At 34.5% G+C, this 21794-nt stretch overlaps 1 protein-coding gene across 10 annotated transcripts in view; it reads left to right on the top strand.

Annotated features, from left to right (window-relative positions):
- CEP128 (centrosomal protein 128) overlaps nt 1–21794 on the top strand; it is a 359486-nt gene that overhangs the window by 87286 nt on the left and 250406 nt on the right. For all 10 annotated transcript variants that reach the window (XM_072963536.1, XM_072963534.1, XM_072963531.1 and 7 more), the window contains one exon: nt 2379–2530. In XM_072963536.1, the coding sequence (XP_072819637.1) occupies nt 2379–2530 (152 nt within the window). The remainder of the gene's footprint in view (nt 1–2378; nt 2531–21794) is intronic.

The raw sequence follows: 21794 nt of genomic DNA, 5'->3' as shown, positions 1-21794 counted from the left end.
ACTTACTTCTTCTCCCCTCCATGTTATTACTCTCTATTCTATTTGTACATATTGATATCTCTTGAAGTTGCTTCTTTCTTATTCCCATTAGCCCAGTTTAGGCATGCTTCATCTCGTTTGTATTACCCTCTTAACTTGTCGTATTCTAGTTTGTCTGTAGTCTGTCTTCTATACTGCCACCAAAGGGAGCCATCTAAGACACAAACCCAATATGTTACTCTCTTGATTAAAAACTCTCGTAATTTATTAAGTTCTTACTACGTGCAGGGCATTCTACTGTTCAGTTTACACTGTCCTCTTTAGTTCTTAAAACTATTCTACGAGAAGGGTGCTATTCTTATTTCCATTTTAATGATTTAAAAAAAGACTGAAGAACAAAAAGATTGAGATCATTACTTAAGATCACATTGGGAAGTACCAGACCAAATCTTCTTTCTCCCCAAACTTGAACTCTTAACTGCTGTCCTGTTCTGATCCATCACTGTAGCAAGAGTTCTTTAAAACGGAGCATATGAGATAGTCCTCTGGGTGTGGGAGGAAAGTGTTTATAACACTATTTATATTTTATGTTCAATATTTATAAATACTTATAAATATATTATGTCTCCATGGCAAATATGTGTTTCATAAACAGACATACATGTATATGTGTTTATACGCGTATTCATATGCATTATCTTCACATTGTATATAATATATATTTATACAAATGTTAATGTATATATACATATGTGTACAGTAGTGTTATCTGTATCACGAAACATGTCTATAGATAGATATATACAATGGAGCTATATAGATTATATGTACATGCATGTACACATATACATTTATAACATAAAATATATAATATTAATATGTATACTTATCAAATTAATAAATACAATTACACATAAAATATGCATATTTTCAGGTTGGAGACCTATCATGGATAGGCAAAGTATGGCCCATGGGCCAAGTCCAGACTGCCTCCTGGTTTTGTAAAGACATTTTATTGGGATACAACGATGCCCATTCATTTATTCACTGTCCACGTCAGTTTTGCAGTACAGTAGCAGAGATGAGTAGTTGTGACAGAGATCATGTAGTTGAAATATTTTCTATCTGATCCTTTACAGAAAATGTTTGTTACATCCTGGTCTGTAGAATAATTTTTAAGTTCCCTGGCAATGCAGAAATTCCCTGCTGACTCTCCTGCTTCCTTCCTTCATACGCATTAGCTACATAGAACTACACCTGAATACGAAATCCAGTATTGCTCCTCAGTACTTTGTGCTGTTTCCTTTCCGTGAAATATCTCCTTGACTTCATCTCCTTTGCTTGATAAAATTTTGCATCAACTTTTTAAAACTAACGTAGTTCCCATTTCTTCCTACCTCAGTTTCTCATTAAGATAGTTTATCATTCTACCTTTTGGACTATTTTTGTGTAATAACCATTCATTATACAGAAATTATACAGATGGAAATATCTGCTTAGTATCTCTCCGTATTGTCACCATGCTATTAGAATACCTATGTAGCTTCCATCCAGAATGTACAGTTTTGAACATTTAATATTTCTAAAGTTGGGACATATCTTATAATGATCTGTAAATTGGACTTAACTAGTGTTTCCTTCCTTCTTTCCTTTTCTGGAAAGGAAGCTACTAGAGAAACAATAGTTTTAAATTGATAGTATATGTTCCAATTTTTGACATCTGAAGTTCATGGAAGTACTTTGTTTATGTATCTTTTCTCCATTCTTGGAGTGCAAGCTCATTGAGAAAAGGGTTTTTGTGTTATTTACTTTTGAAAAAGATTGTGTTACAGTGCCCTGTTCATCATATACCAAGTATTTCATGTTGAGTTAAAAATAAATACCAAGTAAGTTAATACTGTTCACTGATAAAATTGTAGGTAGTAGTCTCCAGAATTATTAAGTTAGTGAACGTACCCAGTCAAAGAATTTAGCAGCATCATTTGTTTACGTTGCAAGAGAAGCATTTTGTTGTGTGAACTTCAGTAACTTCAGTTAGGTGGAATAGCTTAGGTGAAAAATTCTCTCAGTATATTTGTTTTAGAGCTTGGCGGTAATGTAGGGATGTAAGGAAAATGATAGAAAAAAATGTATAGAATTTTCCTAAAATAATTGTGCTAGAAATCAGATAACATTTTAAGTTTAGAATCAAAATGGGGTAGTAATGGATGACACAGCAATGTATATATTTTAGAAAACTGTGAAACTCGAAATAGCAGAATGGCAAACTGTGCAGAGTCTGTTGAGTGATGCTGACAGTACGTGGATTGTATTAGGTGGAACATTAAAACATATCATTTGAAAGTACGTTCTCCTGTGAGTAAAGAACAACCATAAAGCTTTATGTTTTCTCTTTTAAGGGGTTGAGCGGGAAAAAGAGGATCTGGAGAAGCAGATGTCAGATTTGAGAGTGCAGCTGAACTTCAGTGCGATGGCATCTGAGTTTGAGGAAGTGAAGCGGTGCATGGAGCGAAAAGACAAGGAGAAAGTCCATTTGGCAGCACAAGTGGAGGTGACTTTGCTATTTTTAAGTTGTATTCAAAGGAACTGCTTAATGAACTTTTAATATAAAGATTGTGGTGTTTATGAACTCCAGCTGGGTATAAGTCATATAAAGTTATGTAGGTGACTGCCCCAGTTACAGAGAGAAATGTCTTTGGATTCATTTCTCTTCGTTTGGGCCTCAAAGCCAGGGGCTACCTATGAAGCTTGAAAATATTTTTTTTCCAATACAGTTGAGCCTTTCATACTGACGGACGGTACCTTTCTTCCCTGAAGGGACAGTTATTTGGGGGGTGAAACTAGCAGAAGGCACAGTGAAAAGATATTTGGAAATACAAAAGTTTTCAAGTCTCTGGCTGTTCTGCGCGAGGCAGAGCTGTGAGGACTTGTGTGGTAACCATGAACGATGTGGTGACCATGAGTAAAGTGGAGCGAGGCTGCTACTGTTCCCTGCTTGACGTTTCCATCTAGCACAGATGGTGTAATTATCAGAAAATACTAAAAATCAAAGGAAAGAGCTTCATAAAAAATGGCTTAATTCCAGTTTTAATTATGCAAATTAGATCAAGCATGAAGGACACATTTGGAAGTAGATATGTGTTAGTTTTCCTCTGTATCTGTTATTAGTGAAGTTGTATTCTGATTGTAATGAATTGCCACATTTGAAGAATTTCCTAAATTATAATGAAAGGTGTTAACTGGTGTTAAAAGCATCTAATTTTATATAATCCAAAGTAAATATTTAATGTTGCTGCAGTGTAAGTTTCTTTTTAGTCTTATAAGTGTATCATTAGAAAATGTATTTTATAGGTTAAAAAAAGTTTCTTCTGTATAGCACAGGGAACTATGTTCAATGTCTTGTAATAACCTTTAATGAAAAAAATAAGAAAACAAATATATGCATGTGTGTGCATGGCTGGGACATTGTGCTGTGCACCAGAAATTGACACATTGTGATTGACTGTACTTCAATAGAAAAAAATAAATTAAAAAAATGTATTTTATACTTGGTTCAAGACTCAGATTGTAAAGATAATGGAATAGTGCCATACTCCTTATAAAGCCCTCTACATGCTTGTTTACTAAATTTTTTTTAATGGAAGTATAGTTGACTTACAGTGTAATATTAGTTTCAGGCGTACAACATTGTGATTTGATGTTTTTATAGGATTATGCACAATACCAGGTTATTATAATGTTATTGAATATATTCCTGTGCTGTATATTATATCCCTGTGACTTTTTTAATTGAATTTTTTAGACTTTTAAGATAATTTATATTTTATTGAGTCAACATTGGTTTATAATATTATATAAGTTTCATGTGTATAACATTATATTTCTATTCCTGTATACACCACAGTGTACTCACTACCAAAAATTTAGTTTCTGTCACCATTCAGTTGATCCCTTTTACTCATTTTGCCTCCGACCCTCACCTGTCCCTTCCCCTCTGGTAACGATTACTGTATTCTCTGTAGCTACCTGTTTTGTTTTTTTGTTTGGTTTGTTTATTTATTTTTTTATTTACTTTTTTTATTCCATATATGAGTGAAAAGATAAGGTCTTTGTCTTTCTCTGTCTGACTTTATTTCACTTAGCATAATATCCTTAAGATCTATTCAAGTTTTGGCGAATGACAATATTTCATTTCTTTTATGGCTCAGTAGCATTCCATTTGTGTGTGTGTGTGTGTGTGTGTTACATCTTCTTTATCCATTCATTCCTTGATGGGCACCTAGGTTGTTTCCATGTCTTGGCTATTGTAAATAATGCTGTGATGAACAAAGGATGAATAGATCTTTTCAAATTAATGTTTTTGTGTTCTTCAGATACATGTCCAGAAATGGGATAGGTGGATCAAAAAATCAGTAATTTTTTGAGGCATCTCTCTACTGTTTTCTACAGTGGCTGCACCAATTTACATTCCTACCAATAGTGTATGAATGTTCTTTTTTCTTCAAATCCTTACTAATGTCTTTTTGTTAATAGCCATTCTAATAATTGTGAGGTGTTTCTTCTTTGATTTCTGTGTTGAACTATTAGTTTTTTAGTAGTGTGTTGTTTAGTCTTCACATTTTTTTCTTTTTCCTAGTTTCCTTCCTGTAATTGATTTCTGGTTTCATAGTGTTATGGTTGGAAAAGATGCTTGATATGATTTCAGTCTTTTTAAATTTATAGAGATTTGTTTTATGGCCTAGCATGTGATCTATCCTGGAGAACATTCCATGTGAACTCGAAAATTTATATTTTGTTTTTGGATAGAATGTTCCACTGTAGGTATCGATTAAACCCACCTGCTCTGATGTGTCATTTAAAATCAGTGTTTCTTTATTGATTTTCTGTTTAGATGATCTATCTGTTGATCTAAGTGGGGTATTAAAGTTCCCTACCATTATTGTATTACTGTTAGTTTCTCCCTTTATGTCTGGTAATATTTGCTCTTCATATTTATGTGTTCCTATGTTTGGAGCAAATGTATTTACAAATATTATTCCTCTTCTTGGATTGACCCCTTTATCTTTATATAATACCCTTCTTTATCCTTTGTTATGGTCTTTATTTTAAAGTCTATTTTGTCTGTATCAAGTATTACTACCCTAGTTTTCTTTTTGTTTCCATTTGATGGAATATTTTTTCTGTCCTTTTACTTTCAGTCTGTACATGTCTTTACCTCTGAGGTGAGTGTCTTGTAGGCAGCATGTAGATGAGTCTTGTTTTTTTAATTCATTCAGCTATCAAATGTCTTTTGGTTGGAGCATTTAGACTATTTACATTTGTAGTCATTATTGATAGGTATATACTTACTGCCATTTTGTTACTTCTTATCTGGTTGTTTTTGTAGTTCTTCGTTATTCTTTTGGTCTCTTTTATTGTGGTTTAATGATTTTTGTTAGTGTTACGTTTGGCTTCCTTTCTCTTTGTTTATTGTGTATCTGTTGTAGGACTTTGGTTTGTGGTTACCATGAGCTTCATCTATATTGAAATGTATATATATTTATTTTAAGCTGATAGTTATTGAAGTCCAAAGGCATTTTAAAAGCTCTACCTCTTTTACTTCCCACTCCTCATATTTTATGTTTTTGACATCAAATTTTATATCTTTTTGCGTACTCTTAACTATTTAGTGTAGCTGTAGTTGATTTTATGACTTTTGTCTTTTAACTTGCCTACCAGCTTTTTAAGTGGTTGATTCACTGCCTTTGCTATATATTTGCCTTTATGAGTGAGATTCTTTTCATATGTTTTCCTGTTTCTTTATATAGCCTTTCCTTTTTGGCTTAAAGAATTTCCTTTAACATTTCTTGAAGGCTGGTTTGGTGGTGTTAGACTCTTTTTAGTTTTTGCTTCTCTGGGAAACTCATCTGTCTTTCAGTTCTGAATAGGTTTGTCATATAGAGAGTATCCTTGATTATAGGCTTTTTCCTTTCATCACTTTAAGTATATCATGCCGTTCCTTCCTGGTCTGCGAAGTTTCTACTGAGAAATCAGGTGACAGCATATGGAGGTTTCCCTTATATGCAACTCTTAGTTTTTTGTCTTGCTGTCTTTAAAATTCTCTTTAACTTTTGCTGTTTTAATTGTGATATGTGTTGGTGTGGATTTCTTTGGGCTCATCTTGTTTGAAACTCTATTTACTTTCTGGACCTGGATATCTGTTTCTTCCTGCAGGTTAAAAAATTTTTCAGCCATTATTTCATCAAGTACATTTTCTGCCTCTTTCTCTCTCTTTTCCTTCTGGGACCTCTATAATGTAAATGTTACTATGCTTGGTTGTCTTAGAGGTCTCTTAAACTATTCTCATTAAAATTTTTTTTTTGTTTTTGCTATTCTGATAGCATGGTTTCAACTATTTTGTCTTCCAGGTCACTTATGTGTTATTCCGTATCACCTAATTTGCAGTTGATTTCATTTCAGTTATTGTTTCTTCATCTCTGATTGGTTCTTTTCTGTATTTTCTACTTCTTTGTTTAACCTCTATGTTCCTCCACTCTTCTCTCAAGTTCAGTGAGCATTTTTATGATCAAAGCTTTGAATTATCAGGTAAATTATTTATCTCCATATGATTAGAGTTTTTTTTTTCCTGGGGTTTTATTTTGTGCTTTTGTTTACAACATATTTCTCTGTCTTCTCATTTTGTTTGATTTTTTTTATGTTTGTTTCTATGAATTAGGAGAAACAATTATCTCTTCATGTCTTGAGGACATGTCCTTGTGAAGGAATGTCTCTGTGCAGACCGTGTGTATCCTGTGGCTTTGGCCGGAGGGCTGGAGCTGAAGTGAACCTGGGCCTTTCCTAGGGTACATCTGGAGCTGCTGCCTTTGCATAGGCCAGGGCTTCTCCTGGGGTACACTGGTGGTTGCTCTCCAGTAGGGTGGTGGGGGAGTTGGAGCCAGAGACTGGTGTGGACTGTGGCTTCTCTCAGGGTGTGTGGAGGGCTAACACTTTGGCAAGGGGGCTGGAGCCAGAGGGGCTAGAGCCAGAGCCCAGTGTGAACTGGAGCTTCTCCTGGGGTGCACTGGGGAATGCCACCTTGGTGAAAGGACTAGAGTGGGAGCTTGGTGTGGGCTGGGGGTGGGGGTCTGTTGAGGTATCCTTGACAGCCCAGCTACGATGTCAGGCACTTGTCAGTTTGCTTCCTCTGTGCTGGGACTCGGAGTAAGTTTGTGTGCACACTCTTTTAAGAGCAGAGTCTCAGTTTTCTATAGCCCTCCAGCTCTTCTGGCTATAAGCCTCACTGGTTTTCCAAACCTGGTGCTAGTCCTCAGGGTTATGGTGCCCAAGGTGGGAACTGAACCCCTCACTCCTTAGGGAGGACCTCTGAGTTTTTGGTAATATCTCCACTTGCTGGGGTGGGTGGGTTCTAATTAAATCACTTCTCTTCCCCTGTACTCATCTTGGTGTGTGTGTGTGTTTTTTTCTTTTTCTTTGTATCATTAATTATAGAAGAGCTAATCTGCTAGTCTTCAGATCATTCTCAGAGATATTTGTTCTCTATGTAGTTATAGTTTTTGTGTGTCCTTGTGAGGGGGTAAGCTCAAGGTTTTCCTATTCTGCCATCTTGACCCTGCCTTTCCCTCTACATGTTTAATAAATTCTTATTAAAAATATTCTCAGAGCAGTTGAAATGATAAGACTTTTAAATATTTTTAATGGGTATTATTTAGCCCTTTATCATGCTGACAAAAGTGATAAAATATGATTATTTTGCCAAAGTTAAGTATGAAAAAATATGCTAATGAATGCCAAAGGTAGAAAAATCCCTTATTGAGTTGTTTGAAACCGTATGTTGGTTTATCCTCCCTCCCTCCCTCCCCTCCTCCCTTTCTTCCCATTGTTTCTTTTTATTTACCACTTGTAGAATAAATTGGAAAAAAAATCTAAGCTACGTAGCCATTTAAAATTACTTATAATGTAATAATGCTCTCATTCAAAAAGCCTAGCTCTTTATCCTAAATTAATAGTTCTTTTACATTTTTATATGTGTTAGAAGAGTTGGAGTTCTCTTGGGTTAGTGTTTGGGTGTGAAATACAATTGGAGAGAAAGATTGAACATTTACTCACATATGAAGTACAAATGACCATCTGTTACATGCTGGGCACTGTTAAGCACTGTTCTAGATGCTGGTGACATAGCAATGAACAAAACCTCCTCAGGTTTCCCTGTTTCTATGAAAGTGACATTCTAAAATTGACACAGAATGTTCTTTGAGTTTGTTGCAAGTATAATTCAAATTCCTTTCAAAGGATGAAAGATTTTTTTTTCCCAATTGCTATTGAAAAACATATTACAGAAAGACATCATTCACTGTGGAAGAAATTATTATTAACCATTTTTTCCTGATTTTCTTACTTTTAACAATAAAATAATTAAAGTTACATTAGTAGTTTTAGATTTGGTGACACTTTGAATATCTTTATTCCCAAGCTTTTCTCCAAGTGACATGTAATGTAGACTTTATAAGAGATATATAGATCATGGACCACTCAGTTTCACCTCTAACAGTGGCAATTTTATTGAAATTTAGTTGAAAAGCATTTAGCCTCTGCTTTACTTTCAGTGGTATGGTATACATTCTATAAAAAAAATGGAGATGAAGCTCCTTTAGTTACTTTTCCGAGATCAAATATAAGTAAGGGAAGATGCATACAATGAGATTATTGGTCAGGCTCAGGTACAGTAACATTTCTTATGGTTTGTTTGATCATTGATGTCTGTCTTTAAACACATCCTAACACCTCTCCTACAGAACCTTGTGTACCCATTCTTGTTGACTCATTTTTTTCTTGATCTTCCCTCCTCATTTCCATCTTTTGTTTTGTCTTTGTTCCAGTTTGTTCATTGTTTCTGTAATGTCCTCTTTTTGTGGAAATCCTAAAACTTTTCCTCCCTGAAGCCTTCTTGGTTTATATCAGTTGCAAAGGGTAATCCTTCCTTTTGAACCATCCTTTTGCCTACATCGCTGGTGTTTTTATGGCATGTTTCTCACACTGTCTTAAAGTTATCTGGGTATATTTCTCTAAAATTTCAAAACAGGTTGAAATAAAGGAGAAACAGAGCTGCAGAAGAAAGCTGTCCTTGTCACTAAGACAAATCTGACCTTAATGTCCCTACCTTGCTAAAGATATTATTTTTTTGAAGTCTTGTCCTTGTGTCTGAAAGCTTGGATTTTCTGTGTCCTAGAATTGGTGTGACCTGGGAGGCTGGTTCATATTAATAATGAAACTCACAGGAGAACAGTATAGGGAAGAGTGCCAGTTCATTGATGTACCCTGTGGGAGTCCTGTATGGATATTTAAACACTGTTTTCCTATGCAGGGCACCAGTCTCAATTTTCTAAACCTAGGTTTAGAAAGCTCACTTAGTAACCAAAAAAAAAAAAAAAAATTGCTTGGTGAACACAGAAGCAGAGAATAATGAAAGGACTATTCTTTCGTGGCTGTGGCTCCCTCAACCCATCACTTCTCTTTATCAGCATTCTGGTACTCAGAGATCCTATTTACGTGAGTAGATTCTGTCTTTATTCTTGGAGTTTGTTGAACTGATTTTGTCTTCCTAACAGTCTTCTGTTCTGCTTCCACTGTGATGCTCAATGCTCTGTTTACGTTTTCTTTTGGTATATTGCTATGCACAGATTTTGCTCTAGGCCATTTATCAGTGTGTATTGATGTTATAATTCAAATTTGTTGCATTCTGGGAGCCACTTATGAATTTAAGACTTATATGCCTTTTCAAATCATCAATGAATATGGGGTAAGAACCAAGACTTATTTCAATATCTCTTTATGCCTTCTGCCCTACCCCAAAACAATGTCTTACCCATTTTAGGCACTCAATTAATATTTGCTGACTGAAATAATATATTTTAGAACATTTTTATGGTTATTTTTCAAAGCTAACATTTGTTGTCCAGTCATTCCTTAGAAGCACATTCATTTCTGAAAGAGTTGTCAGTATTCAAGGGAACCTTTGCTCTTTCTCGCTAATTGCATTAGTTTTTGTTGATCCAGAATATATATTTTAAGCAGTTGTTCTGTACTGGGGAAAAACAATGAAAATAGCTTGTAAGAAACCCAAATGAAAGCTACATTTGAGTTTGCATAATTTACCTTTCAAATTCTACCTAAGACCTCAGATCTGTATATGCGTAGAAAATACTAAGTGCATTTTTCTCTTCTTCTAAACTTGAGTTGAACCTCATTAACCTTGATAGGCTATTTGTATTCATAAGAATTCCAAGCATCCTTGATCAATGATTCCTCCTGATTTAATCTCAGCCTCCATCTTCCATCAACTTACTCTTCTTGAAGAAAAAAAAATTTGACTTTTAAATTCAATGAAGAACTTCAAAGAAAAAAAACACACAAGGTGCTGTACATAATTTAGATTAAATTTTGAAAGTGATAATTGAGTGACAACTGACATGATTATTCATTAGCAGAAACGTGGGACTGTAATGCCAGAATTTACTTCTAAAAAGAGAGACGGTAGTTGAAAACAAATGATAATCAATAGTAACTTTTGTTTAATGATTAGTATGACAGAAATAGAAGGAAGAGTGTTCCTTTTATGGATGCTTTTAGGATAAACTCTTTTGATCTTTGAATTTCTTATCTAAAGCTGCCTTTGCTATGTACTGATGCTGTCTTCCTTACTACTTTTAAACCCTTCTTAGAGACCTATGGTCTTAGACGGCTTAGTAACCCTGTCTTTCATTTCCTATTGTACTTCTTTTTTAAAATCTTAATGATTTCTCCTCATCCATATGCATGTTGTAAAATATGGTATTACCTGATCAATAAGTACTTTTTAATATATAGATTAGCTTATAAACAAAAGTATTGGCAGCAAAACTTTATAGACAGAGGCTAAAATTGTTGAACCCTGTGGAGACAAAGTCTGCCTCTATTATTAACCAAATTAACCCTGACGTTAGGGCAAATTGCAAAGTCTGTAGCTACACTATACGCCAAGTTCTTAAAAAAACTAACTATTGGCAGAGATTGTGTACAGGTGAAAACTCTGAAACTAAATAAACCTTTGCACTTGCAAGATTTAGTTTAATTTTCAGATCTTTCATCTTCCTGGAAAAATAAGAATTTTAGGAGTTGTGAAGAAAGGCAGTTTTTCTATTTTCTGTAACTCTGAGTTGCTTGAATGTTTACACAAAGCCAGAAAGTAGGAGTGGACTGAATATTTTAATTTTTTCTCTAAACTATCACTAATACTTATAATTTATCATTTGATTGTGGTGAATAGGAAAATAATTTAGAAATAAAAATATCCATTTTCAAGTTCTTTATTTTCTGAATTCATGATAATTTCTACATTGTGTTTTATATATAAATTGAATATGTAGGCTTTTGTGATTCTTATCTCTATGTATATGATGTGTGTGCGAGTGCATGTGTGCACCTGCATGCATGAGGCTGTGGTGAAAGAGGGAGGAACTTATATTCCTCATAAATTAATGAAGTTTTGATAATTTCTATTAGCTTAGCTATAGGTTTTATATTTAAAGCAATGACAAAGATAACGGGTAGCTTTGGAATAACTATTAAAGGAATGGCTATAGAAAAATGGGTGAAATGAAATAAATGAGGTAATATTCTTGCATCTAAGTAATTGATGGTTATTCATTTCTTACTACCACAAATACGTTAACAGAGGGATAGTAGACTTTATATTAAGCAGATTTTAACTATTCATACATTATTCCTGTAGCCTTTCCTTATCATTAGAGTGATTTTAATTTGATAGTGTATCATTTTAAGTGGAAAATTAACTGCTTGTTAGATGTTTGTTTTCAGGCAGCTGTCTACAAGTGTAAGTGAGATTGTACTGAGCCTTAAACCACAAAAAAGTCAACAAGTTTATTATACTCTTGAAAATGTTCAAATAGTATAAATTATCTTTGTAAGAAAATAAACTAAATTATTCATTTGCTCTGAGAAAAACATTCTTTTAGTTTTTAATAAGTAATACGTGGCTAACATCAACAAAGGTAAATGTTAGCAAGTTTTTACAAATGTATTATGTGCATTTAGTTTATAGTACTTCACTTAGGTGAGGTATGTTTTTATATCATGCAACATTTTATTTTTGGGGAATATATAATAAGATGTTAGACTGTTTGCCCTTCCTTAGAGAAGATTACACATTAGGCAAACTTGGCAATTCTGATTGAAGAACAATTTCTGCCTTTGGCAATGGTGGATTATCTTGTTGCAGAACAAACCTCTTACTGAGAAAAACTAGAAAAGCTGGGTAAGACTTATGTTGAAAGAAAAAAACTGAATTTTTCAGAGAGTTATCTGGCACAAAGACAGGAAGGATCAAGTATGCTGTTGAGGAAGGGCATGCAGAGTGATGGATCTGACACTTGGCCCCACTTTCCCTTGGAATGTGCTCTGAGTTACAAATTGAGCAGAGCTTACAACAGAGTTTAGGCCCACTGAAGAGGAAGAGCCTAGTTAACATTTCACACCTGGGATGGGATACCCAAGGGCTAAACCCCAGGATTCTATGTGAATTGAAAATAGACTAATAGTCATAAAGACTGTAACATAGCTTTGAGTCTGCCTTGATTTTGTCTCTTCCTATCCTAACTGTCCATTTAAACAAAAGTACAGTTGACTCTTGAGCAACTTGGGTTTGAACTGCATGGGTTTACTTATATGCAGATATTTTTTCAGTAGTATATATTAGCAAGGTCTAGTTGGTTGAATGCATGAATACAGTGGAACTGTAGATATGGAGGGCCAACTGTAAGTTATACTTGGATTAACTCCTTTTGTTGTTCATGGGTCAACTGTAAATCTTTTGTGGAGGAAGATATTACCATCCAAAGCCCTCATATTGTTTCTGTAATGTGTCATAGAATATCTAGCATTTAATCAGAACTTAGCAGGCATAACAGAAAACAAAACCATACCAATAAAAAGCAAGAGGAAAAAAAGCAGAACTAGAAACAAGCATATAGACTATTCAGATATAAGTTAATAGAAATCAACTTTAAAACAATGGTTATTAATACGTTAAGAAGTTAGGTTGTAAGGTATTTAATTCTAGCAGAGAATAGGACATGAAAAAAAATCACTAGAAATCTGAGAATTGAAATATACACCTAAATTAAGAGCTGGTTAGGTAGGTAGAGTTTAACAGAAGATTAGAAACATTTTTCCTTATTACCCTGAAGAATTTTATGAGTTCTCTATCCATATGTATGCTTAAGTTATATAATATGTGGGTTGGTTTCTTGTTTTGTATTCTATTTTTAATATCTTCTAATTGGCAGTGAGAAAAACAACTTCTTCAGTCTTTTATTCAATAAATTTTGATTAAAGCCTTGTTAGGTATTGGGTCTGGTGCTGGCGTCTGGGGTTATACAAGTGAAATTAACGTTGCCACAAGTAAAGTCACAACCACTGAACTCACATTTAGCATCAATGTCAGTTTGCCAGAAAAACCAGGCCTCTTCATTGTGGATGGGCAGAATCACTGTGATTCTTAAAATATGGAGTTGGGGTATGAGCAGGGGGCTCTGAACCTTTGGAAGTGGGCATGATGCTCATTGGTTCGTACTGCACCAGGATGACCCCTACCTTCCAAGGGCATATGTATATATATATGAAAGCAAAGAGTCATCAGAATACAAGACAGCAGAAATATCTTCAAGTGGAAATTGGTACTTGATGATTGAAAATCTGAAACAATGGCTTCATAGTTTTGTAGGTTTAATGATTTCATTATTATGTCATATTTTCCAGTTATATGTGTCCCTTCAAACTTACAAGAAACTGAGACACACTCAGATGGGGGTTTAATGTAAGAGAGGCAAGAAACTATCTTGATAGCTGCCCTGCTGGACTTAATGGAGAAAACAAACTTCATACATGTAACCACACTATCTCTATGTTGACACTCTATTCCAAAAGGGGTAAACTTCAACCAACTCTCGATGGCTCCCTTAGGTTTGGTAATAATTTATTGGTTGAGTCATCTGTGACTGTGGTGGTGGAGTCACTGGGTTATACTAGTACTCTGGTTTTTTGTTTGGATTTGTGTATATGTGTGTGTGTATGTATGTGTATGTATTTGAATTTCTATTAAACATCAATTGCTTTCAGCCTGAAAAAATTCCTTCAGGGTTTCTTGTAAGGGTGGCCTATTAGCAACACATTCTCTCAATTTTTGTTTATATGACAATGTCTATTTTATCTCATTTTAAAACAAGAATTTGCTGGATGTAAGACTTTACTTGATTCTCTTGCAGCGCTTTGAATGTTGTTATCGTGCTGATTTCTGTTTTCCATTGTTTGTCGAGAGAAGTCAGCTGTTAATCTTACTGAGTTTCCTCATACATGATGAGTAATGTTTCTCTTACTGCTTTCAAGATATTCTCATTGTCTTTATCTTTCAGCATTTGACTGTGTTATGCTTGGATATGGATATTTTTGCTTTTATTCTATTTGGTGTTCATTAAGCTTCTTGGATATAGATTAATACTTCTCTTCAAATTTTGGAAGTTTTCAGCCATTGTTTCTTGTATTTTTCTGTTCCTTTCTTTCCCTCCTTTCCTTTTGGTATTTTTGTTACGTGTATATTTCTCTGAGGCTTTGTTCATTTTTATTCTTTTTTTTCTCTGTTCCTTCAATTACATAATCTCTATTGATTTACCTTAAATTTTTGGATCTTTGAATCTTTTCTTCTGCCAATTCTAATCTACTATTGAGCCTTTCAAGTGAATCTTTCATTTCACTAATTGTATTTTTCAATTCCAGAATTTGTTTTAAAAAATAATGTCTGTCTTTTTAGTACATTCTCTCTTTGATGAGACACTGTCATCATATACTTTTATTTTTTTAAGATGATTTCCTTTTGTTCTTGGAACACATTTCTAACAGCTGATTTTAAATTTTTGTCCATTAAGTTCATGATCTTTACCCCTTCAAAGCCAGTTTTTATTGTCTACATTTTTTCTTTTGTATATGTTACACTTTTCTATTTCTTTTCGTGTCTTGTAATTTTTGTTGAAATAGAGCATTTTAGATAATATGTTGTATTAAGTCTGGGTACTAATTTACTCCCCATTTTCTTGGGTTTGTTGTTGTTGTTTTTTTTTTTTTTTTTTTTTTATTTAGTGAAATGGCTGGAGTGCCAGTTAGGAAAAGGTATCTGTTCTGAGTCACAGAGAGGCAAAATGATGGAAAACACAGAAAGGTTCGTAAGAAATATATGGGACATAGTGAAGAGATCTGAAGTTCAAATATGTATGTAATTGGAATCTTAAAAGCAGAAGAATGAGGCAGGGCAGAAGCAATAGCTGAAGAGAAAAGACGTCGATTCACATAATTAAGAAGTTCTGAGAATCCAAAGCAGGACAAATACAATGAAAATCACAGCTAGACATGTCATAGTAAAATTAGTAAAACTTAAGAGAAAGAGAAAACTTCAAATGCAGCTAGAGGGGAAGGAAGGCATATTATGTGAATGATCAAAATGGAAACCAGAAGAATAAAAAGATGTCTTCAGAGTACTGAAATAGAGTAATTGCCAGTCTAGATCCATACTTAGTGAAAATATTCTTCAGAAGTAAAGGTGAAGTAAAGATACTTCTCAACAGCAAAACTGACGAATTTAACTTTAGCAGAACTATAATGGTAAAGGTAATTTTTTGAAGGAGAAAGAACAAAAATGCTCCAGGGAATGAAGACCAGTATATATGAGGCAAAAATGTGGGAAAAATCTAAGTGAGTATTGAGTTAAAAACAGCGGTAGTAATACCTTGTATTTAATTTATTTATAAAATCACATGAATACTGTTTAGTTTGGGAAGTTGTATATATTAAGTTGAAGTGTTTTTAAAATCCTTGGTATGGAATTGGGTTAGGAGTCATATCTTGAATTCTCGTTGGTATAGAAAACACACTAATTTTACTTTGTCTGAATGTGGCATGGCTGTGTTGGGGGAATATCATGTTCTTGGACTTTGAGGGGCTGATTACAGAAGCATCCCTCAAAGCCATGCATTTCCATGTCGACTAGAGCCGAAAAAGAGATTATTATTGTTTTTCTTTCCTTTTTTTTTTTTCGTGGTAAAATAGACGTAACATAAAATTTAGCATCTTAACCATTTTTAAGTAAACAATTCAGTGGTATTACTTTCAGACTTTTGTGCAACCATCACAACCATCCATCCCCTCCCCTATTGAAAGTACATCTGTTAAATAGTAACTCTGCATCCTCCCCTCCCACCAGCATGTGGCAACTACCATTATACTTTCTATATATGATTTTGAACACTGTAAGTACCTCATATAAGTGGAGTCATACAGTGTTTGTCTTTTTGTGATTGGCTCATTTCACTTAGCCTAATGTCCTCACGGTTCATCCATGTCATAGCATATTGCAGAATTTCCTTCCTTTTTGAGGTTGAATAATGGTCCATTGTATATATATTTTGCTTATCTGTGTATCAATTGATGAATAGTGGGTTGCTTCCACATTTTGGTTATTGCGAATAATGCTGCTGTGAACACAGGTGTCCACATATCTCTTTAAGACCTGCTTCCACGTCTCTGGGGTACCTTCCCAGAAGAGGAATTGCTGGATCATATGGTAATTCTGTGTTTAATCTTTTAAGAAACCGACCTTACTGTTTACCCCAGCAGCTATACCATTTTATATTCCCACCAACAGTGCACAAGGGTTCCAATTTATCCAACACTTTTCTTCCCTCCCCTCCCCTCCCCACCCCTTCCCCTCCCTTCCCCTCCCTTCCCCTCCCCTTCCCTTCCCTTTTCCTCTCCTTTCCTTTCATTTTCATTTGTTTTATAGTAGCCGCCCGAATGGGTGTGTGGTGGTATCTCAAAGGATCATTATTTTTGTTTGAAACAATGTTTACTTTAGAAAAAAGAAAATAGGCTTCTTTTATCTCGTTTAGCTTTCCTTAGCTTCTATTTCCTGTCTAAAATAGAAAAATTGATTTTTCTCGATTGCACAAGGTTATTGTATCATATAAGATAATGTGTCTGATCTATTTCAAATAAACCATAATGCTCATAATGATGTAGAGCAATACAGTTGTGTTATGTTACACTTAGTTTCTCTATTTCACTGTATGTCAGTGCCATTAAGAATAATATTTTTTTAGTTGAACTGTGTAACTTATCCTAATCCTCTTAGCTGCTACATCAGTATTGGTAAGTCACAGGTGTACGCCTTTGACTGATACCTGCTTTGCCCTGTTGCATTTCATAGCAAATGTGTAACTGTATTTGTTGTAGAACCTCAATCAAGACAGTCCCAAATACTAATCTGCTTAAAGCAGAACAGTTCTATCCCATCTATATTCAAATTTTCTTTTCCCACAGTGCCTGCTTTAAACATCAGAGTTACAGAGTTAAAATTATCAGTTTAATAGAGTGTGAGAAAAATTAAGAAAACAAAACGTACTTTGAGATATGTGTGCCAGGGTCAGAATTCCCCTAGTGTGTTGCTGGAGACTGGATGATATATGTCGCCTTGTGTTTTAAGTTAAAAACTCTGAGGAAATGTGTATTTAAAATGTTCCGTATAGTGAACATCACGGCTAATGAAACAAGTTAATATTTTATCTCTTAACGAAAAGATGAATGTATTTAATTAATTGAACATTATTTTCTGTACTTTGCTTAAGCTTAGTATCATGTTTCATTAAAAAGTACAAAGGAACTGTGGTTGTATGAAGCAGATATGTTCTCATAGGATTTGTGGAGAAATAATTATTTTTAATCACTTGGAAAGACTGAGGAACCTGTTATTTGGGATTAATGTCCCTTGTGTGTCTCTGCTTCACTGAACGAAAAGAAAATGATAATAGTATTTGTGGTCAAAATTAGTATGATAGAAAAGACAGAAGATTATGTTTTTAAAGGGAGAATATTTGTGACACAGTTACCATAATGACCCCTGATTTCTTTTTTAATTCAAGTATAGTCAGTTTCAATGGGTCAGTTTCTGGTGTACAGTATAATGTTTCAGTCAGACATATACATACATATATTTGTTTTCATATTCTTTTACATTATAGGTTACTACAAGATATTGAATATAGTTCCCTATGCTATATAGAAGAAATTTTTAAAATCTATTTTATAGTAGTTGTTAATATTGGTAAATCTTGAACTCCCAATTTATCCCTTCTCACCCCTTCCCCCCCAGTAACTGTAAGATTGTTTACTATGTCTCTGATTCTGTCTCTGTTTTGTAGATGAGTTCATTAGTGTCTTTTTTCTTTTTTTAGAGTGAGTGATATATGATATTTTTGATGTTTTATGTGGCTGATCCCTCAGTCATTTAAGTGTTTGAATCAGTTTTTATAAGATTATTAATAGATGTTTTGCTTGAGTTAAAAAATGTTGACTCATAGATTTTAAGTATATGTTCTACTTTCAACCAATCATGACTTTAAAAAAAGTTTTAAATAGTATGATCCCAATGAGTGATGGCCTAATTTAGCTGCATGTAAGTATATTTTGGGGCTACCAGAAATGTTTTGATTGATTTGAGTTCTTTTATTCAAAGAGACTTGCCTTAGTTCTTCTGACTGTGGAAAATTGATTAGTTGTCCTCTTGGTATCAGTTCATAAAATACCTAAATTATACTGAAATGAATGAGTTCATTAAGACATGCAAGAATATGTCAAGCTAATTTCCCAGTAGAGGTGAGTGGGGCATGGCTTAATTGAGAATCTGAGAATTTCAAGTGAAATCCTATTAAATCTGTTAGTTCTTTTGTTTACTCAGTAAAGGCAAAACTTTGTAATATCAGTTAGGGCTTAGTGTGGGAAATAGAACTGCTCCAGGTATTTTATATGATAGTTGTTAATAATATTGGCAGATGTGTCCCTGCCTCAGCTTCCAAGGAAGGATGGATAGCACAAGGGAGGAGATTCACTACAGAACAAAGTAAGTTATTATCTCTTATGACCTTGCGGGCCAGCAGCGAAAAACCAAATTAGCAAGTATATGGCCCCTGCCTCACTTCCACATTCTAAATCTCTCCACACTGCATCTAATTTGCCCCCGGAACACAGCTCAAGGGAGTGCTGAGCATTTGGTTTGTAGCCTCAGTGGAGTAGGAGTATATTAGGAAGTGGAGCTAGGGGCTGATTGCTGCTGGGTGTTACACAACAACGGCAGTAGTCAGGTTTTCTTTTGGTTGAGAAACACGACCTTGCCTTGTCTTTTTCATAGTCTTTGAGCCTAGCTTTGTGGCACTCAGTGAACGCTGGTTGAATTCGTGTGAAACGTAACATCATGTTTACATATACCCATGCATTAGTAATGTTATATTCAATCTGTAATAGTTCTTTTCAGGGTTTTTTTTTTTTTCTTTTGAAGTGTCCTGTCCATGTTAGTTTAAACTAAATCATCATCTATAAATACAATTAACTGGTCACGTGGAAACTAAAATATTCCCATCATGCTGGAAAAGAGTTTAATTTCAATAAAAACAGAGCGTATAGATAAAAGTTTAATATTGTTTCTGTACTTGAGTCAATCATCTTCCTCACTGGACTACTTGCATCTCATTTTGGATATGTTACTGTTTTCTTTAGTGACTGTTTTCATTTTGTCCCTGCTTTAAGAAAGTCATATTTTGAGCTGGAATTAGTCTACTCTGTTCGCAGAGTCAGTATTAAAGATGATTAATTGAGTTCTGTTTCAAATGGTATTCTACTTGAGGCTTGTTTGCTGTTTATTAGCTTTAATATCACTGTTTTTGTTCTTGCAACAAACTGAGCTTTATGCTTTTAATGTCATTTTTGTGTCAGTGATCATTTTGATATATTCAGACAGTTATTACTTTAATTCTATTGGGTTTCTAGAAACTGTATTGTAAAGCAGATTATTCTGTTGTGGTTTGTGTGTTTTTATATAAATACAGCAATTAAGAGTTGTGTTTCCAACCAAGGATTTTTAACCAAAATCTTTTATGCTTAAAATGAAGTTGTCATCAATGCCAAGATATAAAAACTCTTAATCTCTATAGTAATTAAAATTTTAAAATATTGGTAAAATGAGTATACTACAAACACCACATAATTTTACAGTGTGTGTCTTTACTCTAGCACACTAAAAAGTATGTGTGTATGGACAACTATTGTGTCTCTGATATACCAAAAACTGACAGCCAAGCTATTATAAATATTAAAATGAAAATGTACAGTTAATTTTTTTAATCCTAATATTTAGAAGGGGCTTTCTCAGATATTATCAAACTATTTGGGAAAATTGAACAAGTGGCGTTTTTATTAATAAACAGATGCTTCACAAATGATTATATTTCCATTTGGCTTGCCCCTAATTTGGGATCTTCCCCACCACCCCAGACATTATAGAATCAAATTATTTTTAATTCTTACAAAAGGCTTTTTTGTGAGTGTTTGGAAGAGGTGTCTCATTGATTGGATTCTCTTGTTCATCGTTTTCCTCTTCTCCATCCTCCTTTCAACCCCGTTTCCCCTGCCAACACCAATGTTATAGGCAAGTGCATCTTGAAAGAAGATACCAAAGAGAAACAGGGCAGGAATGCTAGGCAGGCTCTTGCTTTAGTGTTGTTGGTGTTGAGTTCTGAGATTGGCTGGCATGAATAGTCACATCCTCTCTATCTCTGTTTCTGTCTCTCTCTTACCCATCCTCCCTTTCTTTCTATTACTTTCAGTAGCAAGTGTTGAATTATCTTCTTTTCCTTCCCTTTGCCATTACCTAATGTTAGAATAGGGCTCTTTTCTTTTGCACAAATAATTATTGTTAGAAAGCACTATATCATCAGATAAAGACAATCAGGAATGAAATGTAAGAATAGATTAGATAGCATAAATCGGGAAGAGAGACAGAATTTGAAATAGAGAAGAAAGAATTGCTCCTCTGTATCACATTTATTAAAAATAACTGTTGTGTCTGTTTCCTCAACTAGGCTGTAGGGTTCTTAAGAGCGGTAGAAAACAGAACAATGCTGTCTTACTCATCTTTCTGTCTCAGCACCTTTGTTGTTGCTGAATGCAGTAAATGTTTTTTTTTTGGCTGAATGGAAACACCTATATTTTCTTCAGAAACACTGGCTAGTTTCTTTTCTAGCCTCTTAAGTGCTGCAGGTGGTTCTTATAAACCAGCTCCATTGAATTTGACTACTGAAATTGAATTAAGATGAGAGAAGAATTGGTTCTAAAAGTCCATTTCTGCTTTAAAAGGATGATCTTCAATTATTTTTAATGTGGCTGTAACATTTTAATATTCTAGTGTTAGGATAATGTCCTTTGGTGGTTAATCTTAAGCACATAACTGCTCATGTTGTTCCCTGGCTAAAAAACATTTGAAAGCTTAGACTGGATTTCAGTATCCCACCCAACCTGATTTTTGACCGCACTTTCCAGTCTCTCTTAGCTCTCTTGAGCTGTTACTCTTCATGAACAGCCATAGACGTCCTGCCCGCTCTGTGGCTCCTGCCCAGGCTGTTGTTGGTCATCAGTGCTCATCTCCTTTCTAACAGTGACCCACTCGTTTCTCTTCTTCACACTTTAGTTTGCCTGTTGTCTCCTTGTTTTTCGTTTTCTTCTTATGAGGTCTTACCGATCAGAAAAGTTTCTCTTAAATTTACTAACTTAAATCCTGTTTCTGCTAACACTGATGTTGCTTCCTTCCTGCTGGATCATATTTGCTCCGATCAGTATTTCTCATACAGTACTTTGCCGGTTTTAACCTAAGTCGACCGTATGCTGTGAGT

Source organism: Vicugna pacos, chromosome 6 (genome assembly GCF_048564905.1).
Source record: "Vicugna pacos chromosome 6, VicPac4, whole genome shotgun sequence".
NCBI classification, from domain to species: Eukaryota; Metazoa; Chordata; class Mammalia; order Artiodactyla; family Camelidae; genus Vicugna; species Vicugna pacos.
Note: the sequence above shows the minus strand (reverse complement) of the source record. Positions and strands in the feature narration are given on the sequence as shown.